This window comes from Euwallacea fornicatus, chromosome 4 (assembly GCF_040115645.1).
Source record: "Euwallacea fornicatus isolate EFF26 chromosome 4, ASM4011564v1, whole genome shotgun sequence".
Classification (NCBI taxonomy): domain Eukaryota; kingdom Metazoa; phylum Arthropoda; class Insecta; order Coleoptera; family Curculionidae; genus Euwallacea; species Euwallacea fornicatus.
In genome coordinates this window covers 3,260,894-3,276,951 of record NC_089544.1, presented here as the reverse complement: position 1 = coordinate 3,276,951, position 16,058 = coordinate 3,260,894, and the positions used below count along the sequence as shown (strand labels likewise).

General features: G+C 38.9%; 1 protein-coding gene across 3 annotated transcripts in view; it reads left to right on the top strand.

The window, feature by feature from the left end:
* The window catches only part of LOC136338722 (ski oncogene-like), an 88,959-nt gene extending 73,991 nt beyond the window's left edge, over positions 1–14,968 (top strand). For all 3 annotated transcript variants that reach the window (XM_066281378.1, XM_066281377.1, XM_066281379.1), the window contains 4 exons: positions 10,279–10,482; positions 10,543–10,709; positions 10,775–10,985; positions 11,115–14,968. In XM_066281378.1, the coding sequence (XP_066137475.1) occupies positions 10,279–10,482; positions 10,543–10,709; positions 10,775–10,985; positions 11,115–11,717 (1,185 nt within the window). In that variant the 3' untranslated portion in view covers positions 11,718–14,968. The remainder of the gene's footprint in view (positions 1–10,278; positions 10,483–10,542; positions 10,710–10,774; positions 10,986–11,114) is intronic.
* Positions 14,969–16,058: the final 1,090 nt, after the last annotated feature.

The window sequence follows — 16,058 nt, the reverse complement described above, 5'->3', positions numbered from 1 at the left end:
TCATTAACGTACGGCCGTGCTGTTTGAGAATTTAAGAGTCAAAATTTATTTTTACACTCGCGTTTTCCATTCGACTATTTTTTACATTCCCCTGGGGAAATATTTTTTAATTTACGATTATCGTCACACAGATAAAAAAAGAAGAGAATGGGAACGAACGTCCCTGAGGAAGTCAGCGACAAAAAAGAACGCACAAAGGGCCTACATAAAAAATTCCGGCTTCGGGGCGAGATCGAAAGAATTCGGGAGATATCTGGATTTATCGGACGCCCTGAATGGCGATCGAGGAAAAGGGATAATTAAAAATTAGGACGTGTTTTTAGATCTTTTGTCCCGGACAAAGGAGCGGTCGGAGCAGTAGAACGGCCCCTCCCTAAATCCGCCATCGAGTTGGGTCCCTTTGATGATAAAAACAAAGAAAAATCTTCGCTTCCTGGCATACACAAATGACGTGGGGACCAAGTACGTCTCTGTTGTGTCCCCGAGACACGAGTCCCCGGGGACGCTGTCGGGGGTTGGGGGCGGCGCCGCCCGCTCCTTTCATTGAGATCTTCTGTAGGAGACGCTGCTCCCCGGATTTGCCGCCGGAGTTCGGCCCAATTTATGTGCGCTTTATTGCTCGAGACGGAGCTTGCGAAAGGGAAAGTCCCATTTCCAGCAGAAAGTGTTTAGTTCTATTGCAGGGAGGGCTGATGCTGCCCCCAGGAAACATGCCATTTTTCCGGATCTACTCGATTGTGGCCGGACGGGCGAGCAAAAACAGTCAGATAAAACATTTTTTATTTTCTTCGATGGTCGGGGAGACCTCCGGATCTAAGCCCTTGTGCCGGTATGAGCGAGCGAAAAACCATCAGCCTTCGCATCACTCAGCGAGGAGCAAGTTCTTTAAACGGCTCCCTTGTGATTGAACGTCATTAAAAAAAACTCCATCGGACCATTCTTTTAGGCGCTGTTCCCACGTGCACGGGACATCCTGCGGACACTTAGGTACGTCTTGACCACCCTTCGTAAAATTCAAGGCCCTTTATTCGCGAAGAATACAACACTTGTGCTATTAAAAAGGGGGTCACAACCGAAGGGTGCTTGCTTCCAAATCACAGCGTTGCCAAATTGATCTTAAACGTATAAGATTTTCTGTCGAATTAGGATGAGCAGAAGTAAATAATCTGGAGCTTACTTGGCTCAGCTGAGATGGCCGTTTTCTAATACCGTCTCCTTCCCATTCAGCAGCGTCGTAAATGGGCCCTCAATAAGGGTTGAGAAAGTATACTAAAACGACTGCCGATCCAAAAAGGGATGAAAATAAACGTCAAGAGGGAATCAGTTCCGAAAGGAATGTACCGCAGGGGCTTAGGACTAGTGTAATTATGAAGGCTGAAGTATGTGGGTGCTTCAGATGTAGTGAGCATTCACATCTACATTGATGAGGTTTTCGAAAGACTTCAAAAATGGCCGCATTTAAAAAGGGCGATGATTAGGGTGTAGGGAGTGTGAGACGTAAGCTACTTTTTAAACCTATGCTAAATCGAACTAATCTGGAGTTCAGCAAAGACACTACCCATCAAATGCATCATACTCAGTTTTACATCTTTGGATGTGGGAACAGAATTAATTCAAGAGATTTCAGAAATTTTCGCATCGACGGAATAGTCGAAATAGTGACCGTGCGTGTAGTGGCCACCACGTAGTCCCGACTTAAACCCATTTGATGTTTTTTTTTTTAAGTCAATCGCATTTTTTCCCGAAACTGACGCTGAAAATTGTGAAAGGATAACAAATTTAAGATAGGGAGTTGCAAGCAGCAATCACCAAATTGAAAACATGTTTACCTGACTAGTGCCTGAAAAAGATATTTATCACCACGATGTAGGTGAACTGAATAATCTGAATGACTTTCCCGGAATCCGTAAACAATTTACCATGCCCTCTCAAGCTGAACAAGCCGTAATTTAATTTCTGTTAGAACCCAAATGGCAGTAACCTTACATTGTTGTTCACACTTCTAAGGCATAGAATATTATTCTTCCTCGATTCGGAACATAAATATTAATAATATTTCTCTCTACTTACATTGTATGTCTAACCCTAAATAATCCGCAACATTTACTACATCATGTTTATTTACTTTTAGTCGAGTACCTAGAAACTAACGGAGCATCCTAAGCCGGGACATGAAATTTTAAGACCCGATCGAACTGGTTTTCGCCTTTATTATTCTAATATTAAATATTATATCACACGGGGACTTGAACCTCAATGCCCAATTGCCTTTATACTCCTAATATATTGCCCCCCAGTGGCGTAGGTTTGCTAGGTCGCCACACCTATTTAGATAATGATAATGATGCAGTTCGAAGGAGTACGCCTCTGAAGCGAATACAGGAACGGCGTCTGTTTTGAGTTCCCAACTTGTCTGATTTTTATCCTCGATGCGGAGCGGATAAGTTAGAGGATTAACCAGGTATTAGTGTCTGAAATATGAAGCTGATGCCTTGGGGGCTGTATGAGAATTTTTTTCTTCGAGATGCTTATAACCGTTAAAAACGGGTCTAAACCTCCGATTTGAACCCCATAGTGTCACGGACAGACGTTTTAACTAAACAACAACGAACTCAAAAAAGACCATTTAAACCTCCCAAAAGCGTCTTTCGAAAATAATGTTATTAAACTCCCTGGGTGTTTACACTTAAAACATTTTACAGGCAATTTAAATACGGCCGTAAGGCGCGTTTTTAGCGGTGCCTGGGATAAATAATAATCCTCCTTTTATCTGAATATTGCAATGTTGCCATAATAAAAAATCAGAAATCCCATTTTACGAGACCGTAAAAAAGTTTTTACGAACGAAACCGTCTTTTCTGGGACATAAAGCTGTCTCCCCTAAGCGGCTGTAGGCGCACTTGGAGGATATGATTAAGTATATGGAAACATACATGAGCGGATCAAGAAGAGGGCCAGCGCAGCCCGAAGTGACTATATTGGTCACGTTTCGTTTTGTTTTTTCTCGTGAGCAAAGCCGCGAATGCAGGAACAAGGCCTCAATTACTCTTGTTGCATATCACTATTTTAATGAAAAAAGAAGCCCCATTTCCTTGCATTTATCTTCAAGCTCTATTTAAATTCCGCCCTATTTAAATTACCGTTATTATTGTGGGAAATACGCCCCTATGTTGCAAAATGGTTTTGACGGGAATGTCGTTGTGTTGGAATAATTATGATATTTTTGGTCTCTTTTCTATATATTTTTTTAAATTTATTTAGTAATTTGTTATAGATCTGCCACATGATTTTGTGCCTTAAATAAACTGACGAAGATTACCCCATTAGGGTTCTATATAGAGATGAATTCCGGTCTTATTGATGATTGGACGGCACAACTCCTCTTATTCGTGACACTCGCCTTTGAATTTGAAAAATTTATTGCCTTGACATTTTTTTATTTCCTTCAACATCTTTGGTTCGCGATCAACTGGAATTGTTATGTTGATGTCTTCAGTACACAGAGATTTTCGATCAGCATTTTCAAGTTGGTGCAGAAAGTAAATTAAAATTTAAAAATGAAATATAGTGAAAAAGAAAAATAATTTTAAGGAATGCGCCATTCAAGACCGCTTTGAATTCCTCTCCTATTCGTTTGATATATTATATATCTGCCTATTCATAAAAAATAAAATAAAATCAGATGATTTTTTTTCTCTTTAGATGAACCTGCTAAACACTAATTTCTAATATTCGAAAATTACGCAGGGCCAATCTCCGAGATCTTCCTTTTAATCTAGATCTAGCTTTGCTCTTTTCAAAGTTCGCGTCTCCTACATACATCCGAGAACTCTTCTGAAAATAGCCTCTTAAATTTTCTCCGATTTTCCAGCATATGAAGCGTTTTCTTCGGAATTGTCCTCTAAAAACCTACACCACTGCTTCCCGATAAATGCTGAAAAATCACCCCAATTAAGATGGGCTTGGCAAACGACGTTGTAGCTATTTTGCGGCCTGATGCGAAACTTTCCTGTTCACTAATTTTACTGATTTGAATGACAAATTGCCGAAAATTACGGGGTTATTTATAATACTAGCCCCCCCCCCCCTAAACCGGGACAAGACTAAAATCGGGGCATCTATAAAATTAATTATATCACACGGAATTTCGGGTCGGCTCAATTAAAGAAATAAGTATAAGTATTATTCATCAATTACGGCACATTACTCTGATGTTCGATTAAATTAGCCGAGCGCTATTAAGGTATTGTGTCGCTAATCAAGTTGGATCGTTATTATTTAAATTTCACACTATTAAATATGCATTAAAGTTTATTTCTATGCAGCGCAGCGGCGAATACCTGTTAGTATTCTAATTAATTATTTATTTATTTCTTACATAAGTAATGTTTTTCCGTGGCACACGTAAACAAGCTTTTTTTAATAAACTGGTTTAAGTCCGGTGCCAAGTAACGCTTCCATTAATAACTACATGATGAGAATAACCTGATAAAATATTTCATTTATTGCGTGAAAAAATTTTTTTTCCGTGTACGAAAATGTGTCTAAACTTTTCTTCCTGTGTAAATATACACTATTGCTCATATGTGAAGCAACCTTTTAAATTCGATCTTTTTCCCTATAACATATATTTGATATAATCTATTCATATGATTATGAATTATCAATTACAGTTAAAAATAGAAATATTAACGTTATAGTTTATTTGCTAAACGTTTTTAAAATTTAAATTAAAAGAAAATCTAAAACATAGGGGTCAAACGTATAACAACTACACCGTTTCTTTATATTCTATCTTACAATTAAATGGTTTATTTAGTATTTAGTAGCACATCCCTCATCTTTAATCACTTCCCAACATCGTTTGATAAGAGACAATAATTCTTCAATATAATCTTCAGATATTGAGATCCAAGTATTTTGAACAAATCCGTTATATTTGTTATTCTTTTCTTAGGGATTCTTTTGTAAATTTTACCCCAAAGGTTCTCTACGAGGTTCAGATTGGGGCTTTAAATCAGTCAGACCATCGCGTCAGCGTATACCACTTCTCTAATTAATTTGGACGTACACTTTGGGTTCGTTGTCGTGTTGAAACGTCCTTTCTTCCGCCCAGGGCAACATGCGATTTTCTAGAATATTTTTATTAACATATCGATCCGTAATACTATCAATTTTTGCTTAAAAAACCCATGCTAAACCCTCCGAAACACCCCCAAATCATAATACCACACCTCGATGTTTAACCATTGATTTAGTATATCTTGGATGAAACTGTTGATTAATTAGTGTTCTGACCCAACAAATTCCGTCTAATTTGAACAGTTTAAATCGACTTTCATCCGAGAAGAGGACAGCTTCCCATTTTTCTTTGAGATAAAAAGTTTCTTTGCCGATTTTCTCCCATGTGAACCGGCGCGTCTTAATCTTCGTTTTATGGTACTCACTGACACTGAAACACATAACTCTCGTTATGTGCAACTTGCACTCTTGAACGAATCTTAAATGGATGACATTTTAATTCTTCTGCCCATCGCTTTATCAGTTTTTCGTTTTCAGCGACACTTCAGAAGCTCATCTAAGGCTCCTCTATTTTTAAAGTTAGAAATAATTATTGATTTATTTTAATTTAAATATTTTGTAATTTTACACTGCTTTTCATTATTTTATAAATTGTTGTGAAAAAAACCTGTTGGCATCTTGAAATATTTTCAGCCAATACTGTGAGTAGCAATGTCGATATAACACAATAATATAATTAAACAAATTGGTGGCTCTGCATGTGAATCCTACGAAAAACGTTCAAAACGAAAATATATTGGCACTTTGACAATATTTGGACTAAAGAAGGAATATATTTTATTATTTCTAAAAAAATATATTTTTTGGCAACATGCTTGTTTTAAACCTTTAATTAGTTCCTGTACATTTGAGAGATGGTGTACATGCGGTTCCGAGTTATTAAAAATCTCGTGGTGCCATCGGCAACGACCCCAAACTCATACAGATTTGGACAATCGATCAGATGGGTGGAAACCGTCAATGATGTTGCAAATCTAAACAGGAATATAATTTTAGCTTTTTAGGGGCCTAAAGGTTTCAACAATGACTGCAAGAACATTATAACCTCCGGCATTGAGTGTTTTAATCTGTTAAGAAAAAGCGATATCATTTCTAGATGAGCGTGTGAAAAGTGTAAATTTCATACTCATATGAGTATGCAAAGCCTGCGCCTGCATCCGTGCTCTGTTGTTGCTGCTCGAACGCAATTTGCGATTTTCAAGCTATATTATTAATGAGTTTCTGTTCATATCAGAGTCACAGAATGGTAGTAAAGAAGACCTCACTCCCTCGTCGGGACTGTTCTGTTCTCCCAGCTATTCAGAATAATATTCTCAGTTGAACATGTGGTTTCATTCATTAACCTGGAATGTTTAGTTACATTCAGTGGGACTTTCAACACCACACTCTGGTCAAAAAATAGTTCAGCCTCCGTAAATTGAAACATTCCCAGCTTGATTCAGTAAACGTGTATCGTTCGAAATACGCGTAGGAATGCGCCCCTGTTTGCCAAGCACAATATTGCCATTACGATTTTATTGCTGCATTTGACGAAACGATCATTCACCAGCCCTATCTGTAACAGTTTGACCAACGTACGTATTTTTGGACAGTCTATGCACCCACATGCACACCATACGCTCACTTTTCATTTTTTATTATTCAGTTATTCAAGAGTGTTATGAATTCAAAGCGTAGAGCGAAACATACACGCAACTCTCCTTGAATTTTTATCGAGGCAATCGTACAAGACGTAGAGCAATGCGGTATGATCTTCATGATACTTGCAAATGGCAGGCAACGATTGTAAATTAACACGTCAATGCCTTTTCAGTGGTGGATAAATGCATCATTTTATTCGGAGAGGAAGAGAGATGAATATCTAAGCAGAATAATTATTTACGCGAGGAGGGCTGAAGGAAGATAATTACGCCCGCGGCCGCAGGGCGTAATCCTCCTTTCGGTTCGTTGTACGTACAACGTTTTACGTATAGATGAAATATTTTCAATCTTTCACATGCAAGTGGAAGAATACTATACAGAGCTATTTGATTAAGGGCGATTAAAATCTTAGCAGGCGCCATTTTCACTTTACGGCCCGTTGCTAAGGCGTTATTGCAAACTTAACGGCCCGTTGCCACGAGCGACGGGCCGTAAAAATAAAACAACGCCCGCTAGTCGTAATCGCATCGTTTCCGACATGAAAGCTAAGATGTAAACAAACACTTTCGGTCCAGTTGTGCGTAAAATTGATTTATTCGAAAAAACGTGGAGGCATGATCGTGATTGCTTATTACGTGATCCGAGTCCTAATGCCTACATATTTTTTCCCATCGATGCCTCAGACTTTATTAAAATTTCTTATTGAAAAGAACCTCTCCGCGCTGAAAATGGGACGTGATGGTGCCTTCTGCTCCGGAACCGCCAAGGTTGGTGCATTTACAGTCGTATCTGCGATAATGATGAGCGGATAAACCATAAGTAAAGAGACACGACAAGTCTATAAAATTAATATTAAAACCATCAGTCAGTAAACCTTTAAATCTAGTTGAGAGCCGTGATCATTAACGTCAGAGCGAAGACTATAAATTAAAATTTTTAACAAAACTTAGATCATTCCCTTGTTTTTAATTACGATCACGAGTCCCGTACGAGTACCAGCTGCCAAGGTGAACTCCGCAGTGCTGGATCCGATGACACTCCAGACCCGACCTCTTCAGAATTTGTGGTGAAAATCCGCAAAACCGTACTGCAACATTTCGAAAAGTATCGTACTTTGCATTTTGACCGGAAAATTTGACATGGGAAAGATGTGAGCAAGATTGACAAAATAAGCGCAGTGAGAATGTTTTAAGGGAGTGTTTGACGAAGTTTCGTAGCAAAGTTTCCACCTTTTCGTCATCGCGATGACCAAAATCGACCAATCGACCAATCGACTTGGTTTCGAACTTTTTCCTCAGCTATCCTATTCGCCAGATTTAGCCTTCTCAGATTATTTTCTATTTCCAAACTTGAAAAATTCGCCCATTGGAAAGGGATTTTCCAATAATGAAATGGTGCAGTTTGAGGTTGATGTCTATTTTGAAAAATTCGAAGCGTGTTACTATAAACAGGGCAAAGACCATTGCTGGGAAAAGTGTATCGATCTGAATCTGGAGACGGTGTGGAGAAATAATATATTTTTCAAACTTTTTTTTAGTGTTAGATCGGGTACTTCTAGGACTATCCTCGCGATAAGTATATAATAAGTATCAAGGAAGCCAGTTGCTCTACTCATTCTCGAGATATCGAAGACCAATGGATGCTTCCTTCGACTCGCAAGTGCTCAAAGCGTATTCAAGTCTCCAATCTAATCAACGGTCTAAGTTACGATATCTCTAATGATATCACCGCATGTCCCTTGGTTTCCAGATAAGACTTTCTGGTTTGAATTTGGACGTGGCAGTGGTGCTGTTCCCAATGGTACCGTCGCGTGTTCCCGTTTCGTGGTGACTGATAGATACTTAAATGCTAAAAAATCACACACGAATTCACAAAGGAAATAAATTTGAACCACAAAAGAGACACGCCATCGGAAAAGCAATTCATATATCGCAGCCTGACACACTCCAAACGGCAAAGTTCATGCGAAACAAAACATCGGGGCGCGGCCCACATTTATCATCGAAAAACTATCCCTGATGAGGCTCGTGCACGCACAAAGCAAGTGCGTGTGCCCCACTAAAAAAACCAGGACAAGAAACGTCAAAAAAACCCCTGCCTACCCGACAGATTTAAGTACCATTATCGATATTAACACGTTGAAAAAAGCTGCGTGTTGGGAAAAAAGTGACAGACAAATAGGGCCGAAACCTTCGTGTCTGGTTTGCATGCAGAACTGGTTCGATTGTCGTTTTTCGGTGGCTCAAAGGGATGAATCCCGTGGCTGAGGGGTTGTTTTGTTTAGCTCGGACCGCACATCTGCGTTGTTTTTTTAGGTTGTTAAGTCCACTTAATGTCACGCTAAGATTCAGGAATTTGCATGAGAAAGTTCGATCCGGTGAATTTGCAGGCTGCATGAGGGCAGTGTACCGGCAATTTCGTCGAGGGGCGAAATGGGAAAATTAATTTGTCGCTGATGCAGAGATAGCTTCGACAAATCGTAAATCTCCCTAAAGAAAAACAGTGTCGCCAGTTATCTCTGAGTTTTCTGGCGATTAATCTTAATTTGCAACTTTCTCCCTTTCTTTATCCTTCCCAATTGTCTTGTTAAATAGCATGAAGGAGGGGTTGCTTTGATCTTACGTCAATAAGTAGAGCCGAGTGATGGATTGTAGGGGGAGATACATATACGCATAAAAAGAATTTTCTTAAATTTTTCGATATAGGATATTAACCGCTTCACCATCGAAACAATAATCAGCACAAATTGTACGTATAAAAAACTCCAATCTAATAAGGTCGTCGATATTCTATTACGGAATGGCCGGCTCGATCACCCGATCTAGATCCGTTGGAATTATATTATCGTCTACTAGTAAAAATAAAAATTATCTGTTACCAAAACAATTCATTTCCTTGACATCGCCTGATTCTTAATGAGTTGGAACAGCACGTTCACTATCTTTTTCAAAGAATTAATTGAAACTCAACACTAGTTGTTAACTCCCAAATGCACAACACTAACCATGTATCCTATAAAATCAATAAAAACCTCTTGGTTGTCTTCGCTGTCGATGTCAAACTAGATAAACAGAATATTAAAAACCTGCAAACGAACTCCACCATGAATGAACATCAGGGATGACAGTGCACTTTTCAACTCCCATCGGAATAATAAGGGATCGCGCCTCTACGCTTCATCCATCAAGAGGGACCCGAGCTGTCGAGCGCGAACCCCGAAGTGCAACAACGCCCTGTGCATTGCGGTAGGCGGGGGTGGCAGCTCTCCCCTGGATCGATCCCACGTTGGGGGTTTCCGAGCTAATTACGCTCCTTACGTCACCGCGGAGTAATAAAGCGTTATTGGTGATTTACTGCTTCGATATTGGAGAAGTAATTATTAGCAGGGATTATTGTTGCGGGCTGGGGTTAATTGGTTGACGTGCAAGTTATATTACTTTTGGGGCGCGATATATTAGAAGCCTTCACCATAATTACATGCCTCCAGCACAATAATTACTACATTTTAAGGTGTACTGCATTTTATGGCTAAAAGAGGAAATTTCACTATTTCAGATTTCTACCTCGGATATCGTCAAAGACCACCAAGCTGTTGTGTCAAAAATATCAGATTTGCCCCCCAAGAAACAAAAGATAGATATGGATTATTTGGGGACATTGGGGAGAGTGCACCCATTCCCCCTGCCAGCGGCAGCTGCCGCCCTTATGCAGCAGCAGATCTACGCTTTGGAGCCAGTATATATTCATCGATATTTACAGGTACTAAGGTGCATTCGGTAGTTCTTCTTTTGTTTAAGCAAAATTTCTTCACTGATACAGGAATTTAATAACGGACGCCACTCAAGCGCCTTCAAACCAGTAACTCAAAGTATTAAAGAACAGAAGTTGCGGAGTGCAAATGCATTGGGGTTGGCAGCGAGGTGCGCAGCAGATCCTCCTCTCTTACAGAACCCCGAGAAAGTGGTGTTGATGTCCGAGTCGGAAAGGTATTACTGCGATTTTGAACATGCCGTAGATACACCTGCATATGAAGTACGATGTTCAATTTTAGGTTTGAAAGAAGTTACCAACCGAATGTAGCATTGGTTCCTCCGAGCCCAACGAAGCATAGATATGGCAAAGATTACGAGCCAGGGAGTAACCATGCAACGACTCCTCCGCAATGCTCGTCTACATCTGTTGAAAAGGAGGAAATTCTTTCACCAGTGAAAACTGAACCCCTCGATCAGCATAGTCCATTGACTAATGGCCACGGAGTTAAGGTAAGTAACTAATTTGTTCAGTACCATATATGTAGGTATAAATTTTGTACGCCTCTAACACTAACATAGAGTGCTTATTTTCCTTCTAGCTTCCCTTATTTTAATCAATAAAATTCAATTTTATTTTAGGAGGAAATCGACTGCATCAAAACCCCGTCTTCGCCGCCGCTGGGAAAGGTATCCGTCCTCCAGAAAAATAACTCGACTGGCACCGTGTCTCCGAAATACAATTCGGAAATCGAGTTGTCGACTGACACTGAAGACAGCGCATCAGAGTCTTCAGAGAAGAATAACTCCGACTATCTGAAACTGGAAGAAGTGTTAAAGTCAGCTAACGACGATGTCCGGGAGAAAGTATTAGAACTCTTTAGGAATCTCTCCAAAGAAAGGGAACGAGCGGTTCTGGAGTGCCGAGCGAAAGAGCAGGCACGAATCAGCGAGCTGGAAATTCGAAACGCTGAACTCAAACGCCAAAATGCCGAACTCCAGAAGGAGCTGGACGACCTCAAAGTGCGGGCGGAAAACAACAACCAGCCCATAATTAGGAACAATATTATTAAGGACTCTAGTACCGAAGTTACAAGTTCTTCCATTATAATTCATGCTCAGGAGAAGGAGTCGCCTAGTCCTCCTCTAGTGCAGAAGAGCGTGATTGCCAGTGTTGCCAGTGTTACAAACAGTGCGCCCAACAGCGGAGAGCCGGAAGTAGTAAAAAGTACTGAGCCCGAATGATCCGTCATTGTGATGCGCTTGCGCAGGGACAGTTTTTCATAGTTTTCGGAACGAGGCCCCATCTCTCGTTCAATTTGACTGTATTTTTTTGTAATTTTACTTTAGACCACAACGCACGTTTTACCGGAAAAGTCAATTAGACGTACCGCGTGGTACTGGTCGATAAAAGACAGCCTGTATATTGATAGACTTTGTACAAACGCCTGGTATAATATGCTTTAAAAGTAGCCTTGTACATAGTATATTTAAGTAGAACGAAAGTTCGTTTCGGAACAGCCAATTAATAAAAGTGCCCGTTGAAGGGACACAGTGGAAAGCCGAAGTTGACGTGATCTTTGGTCAAATAGGAAAGCTTGCGAACTTGGTCAATTCAACGCTTGAAAATTAAGCAATTTTTCAAATCATGAAGTATCGTTTCAGAACTGCCAACGATTTTACCCGATTTGAATCCCTTTGGAAATTTGTTGAATTTTATTCCCAGGTAAAACTAAAATAGATTAAATCTGCCCTAAGATCACGCCAGCATTGTCAGTCTGTAAGAAAGAATTTTCTCGGAATCTGTTTTTAACATTTTCTCGCTTTTTGTACAAATGCCGCCCGTAGAGACGATGGAGTATCGTTTTAAGAGCGAAACGTAGAGTTGTTAGTTTTTAACCATTTTTGCGGAATGGAGTTGTTCTTGTTGAAGGAATGATTTGATTTCGATCAGATTTTTCAGTCTCTCTGAACATATATCATATTTTTTACGTGTGTGGCTCCATGCAATTTCCCTAAAATCAGAAAGAAAATCACTTTAACAAATCACTATAGAAATTAAATTAATTCGTTCGCAACTGGAACCACTAACCGTAATGAACTGCGGCTGACGCAATTCCAGCATTTTCCCTGGAGCATTGTTTGGCATGAATCGTAGGATGCTGATCAATTTCCACCGATTTTCAACCGAAATATTGTTGTTAACTGTGACCTTAAATGTCCAGTTTTATGTTCTATTAAAGCACAAAACACTCATTTGCTAAACACGTCATTATCTCTAATTTTGTGCGCCAGACTTCCGGGACAAACAAACAGAACTGCCAAAAGATTTAGCATTGCAAGCTTTTAAAATTGCGCTTTGGCCCTGGTTTAAGAGTTTTCATGGTACTATGGAGCTTAATTAACATAAAAGTTTTATTAAATTGTCGTGGAAGTGTTGCAAAAGCGACATTTTGTTAAATACCGCTTTGCGGCGTTCAGGAAATCCCGACGATTCGTATGGCGATTGTCAAATTGATTTCAATGCGGACATGCGCGTTGAATAAGCACGAGATTTATATTGATTGATTCAGTTGGGCTAATTAAACTGAAAATGTAGTTTCACTACTTTAAATTAACTTCAAATTGAGCTTGTAAACGTAGAGACCGAAAGAAAATTCTTGTGTGCACGTGTTCTGTTGCCGATTTTTAAACTGCTTTTATGGTGAATCGGTAACAAGTTTAGCTGGAATGCACTGAATTACAGAGGTTAGTTATCTCTATTCACAAAGCAACATTTATACAGAAGGGTAATTGGATAGGTTAAATTGCCTCGAATCAACTAAGGTCGGCCGCGTAGTACGCAGGCAAGCACCACCCAACGCTCATTCTTTCACGCTTTTCAAGGGAAAATTTTATGGGCAATTAATATGCAATTTCAGGGTGGTTTTTTGGGAGTACCACCTGGTTATTTAAATTATCTTCACCTCATTCCCAGGGGTGTTTCATGTATTGGGTTTGGTTTTGTGACGTATAAATACGTCGAGCAGTCCACTCAAAAGCGTACAACTTACTATACGCCAGTGAACCTCCAGGAGGTCATCAGAACCTCGTTTTTCCGATCATGGAATATAAATCACCTACTACACTCTCCCGCACTACGGAGTGCATTCAGATTTATCACTCGACAAAGATTCGAGATTTGTGCAATATTTCCCTCTCTGTATAGTCTTGACACGCACCGAATCTAAGAGATGGGGCTCGATTTGGGCATGCTAGAGCTGGCCAATTCAACTCATCAGCGTAAGATCAAACGGAGCGATATTGTAGAAAAGAGCACCGTTCGTTCGGTTAGACGGTCATAGTCGCATGTGTTTACACAGATGTTTATCCGAGACCGACTGTATTTGAACTCGTTTTATTTATAATCCGTCTTTCCTAAAGTGGAAAATAAGCCCTGGAATCCAGATAATTGCATGGAGGATTGCTTAGCCTCAACAAACTTCGTTAATTAACTGTCCCGATGGAGCAACTTATTTACCAATTCGAATTTAAAAATTATTTTGTTACGCGGAATTATGCGTTCAGAGAGACTTCACGGACATGGAAAATTGTTAAGGTTTTATCTATATTACGAGTAAAGTACAAAATGTGGTGCAAAGCATTTCCCAGTATAACAAACAATTTTACTTCGATTTGAGTGGGGTTTCGGGTGAATGGGACATTATCGTAGGTAAAGGGACATTTTTAGTTTAAATTTAACGAAAAGCTCGCCAAAGCCGCTTTTTGCGGCTTTGGCTATCAGGTAACTTGCCATTGTGTTTTCACCATGAATTTCGACCAACTTTTCGGGGACTAGAGCGCATTCTCAGGAATATTTAAAGGCAATTATTTTTACTAGGTAAGACGTAACAATCAATTCGTATTTAAGGGCGTAGTGAACGTGCGAAAGCACATATCAAATTTTTGTAAAAATACGGAAAATACAACGGCAATTTTAGAACTCAAACGAGTGACGATCACGTCCTTTGAATCAGTATTTTGATATTTTTTTGCTGCGAACAGGCTAAAAACCATAAATTTAGTTGTATCTGATGTTTGTGGTGCGGATGTGGAGTGGAATGACTAAAATTCTTAGTATTTTCTATACCTAAAGGAAGTCACCTCTCTTTTAGTCATTCCCGCGAGTGAGTGGGGTTAAATTTTATAACGTACGTACTGAATAGGTAAAAATTACTTTGAAAGTTTGCAAATCTGTTCACAAATTTATATAAAGTAATTTTTTGTGTTAGGCCTTACTTATGCTTTAAAAGGACATGCGGAAAAGCCCTGTTTGTTGCACATTTGCTGACGAAAAACCCATCATCTCCCTCTTGTGCATGTTTCTATATATTTTTTGTTAACGCTCTAATTATGTTGTATTTTATATTTTTTACCAACCTCTTCTTTGTTCGTTAGGCTAGAAATTTGTGATACAGGCCTGACTTCGATTTTCATACAGTATTTTAGTCAGTTTCTTTAAATATCGGGCAGCTGAAAATGCCACTTTCCTTTGATTTCTGAGACGCCGTGGCGCGCCGGTCTCAAGACGAAGAAATTCAAAATTGTTCCTAATATTATTATGCACTAATAATAACGTAATAAAAATTCGACTGCCATTTTTTGAATCTGTATAGCAATACAGGCTTGAGGGCGGGCGGGCCGGTTCAGGAAAGGGCTTAATTTCAATTCTGTCTTCCGTGAAATGGTGTAAATGTCCGGCCATTTTGCAGAAGTCCAGACTTTTTTGTAAGGATTTTTAGAGTTTCGGAAATAATGATTATTGTTAAATTTGTTATTAAATTATATATTTTGTGATCTCAAAATATGTAAGAATGCTGTTACTTGTAGTTATATGCATTATAAATAATAAGTTTGTGTGTGTTATACATAGCTATATTATTACATAATAATATACACAAATTATTACGTAAATATATATTTCTGAATTTTATGTGTCAAATCAATAAAACGCATTAATTTATAAAATTATCGTGTTTCAGTGTTCCCATTTCGCCCATGAAAACCTCCAATTCAATGAAAATCTCGCTTAAGAGATGCGCTTCTACTACCCTAGTTAAATAAGTGTGGATCGAACACTACAATATATACAAGGAGTTGTTTAAGTACGAGTCCAAGCTTTAAGGGGTGATTCGAATTAATTGATTAATGAAAAGTTTATATAAACATAGATACGATATTGCTTCGTTTTCAAGACACAGGGTGTCAAACTTTTTTTGAAAATTGTTATATGTTAAAAAAAAACTTCTAAATAAGAAGATGCAAACTAATATGGCGCTGAAACTTTAAAACAATTTTTAATGAAGTACGAAGGAGTTTTTTTAGCTCGAAATTGCTTGTATCCTTTTGCCAACGCCGGAAATTTAAAACTAATCAAACAATATAATTCCTTTAATGAAACTACACTTAAGCAAATGATACGCAATTTTTTTTAGTAAAAAACATATAATAATTAGTAAATGCCAAATTTCAACAAAAAGATGCTAAATGATTATTAAGACTTTTACGAAAAAACAATTTTAAAAAAGTTTTCACAAAGCGTGCTCA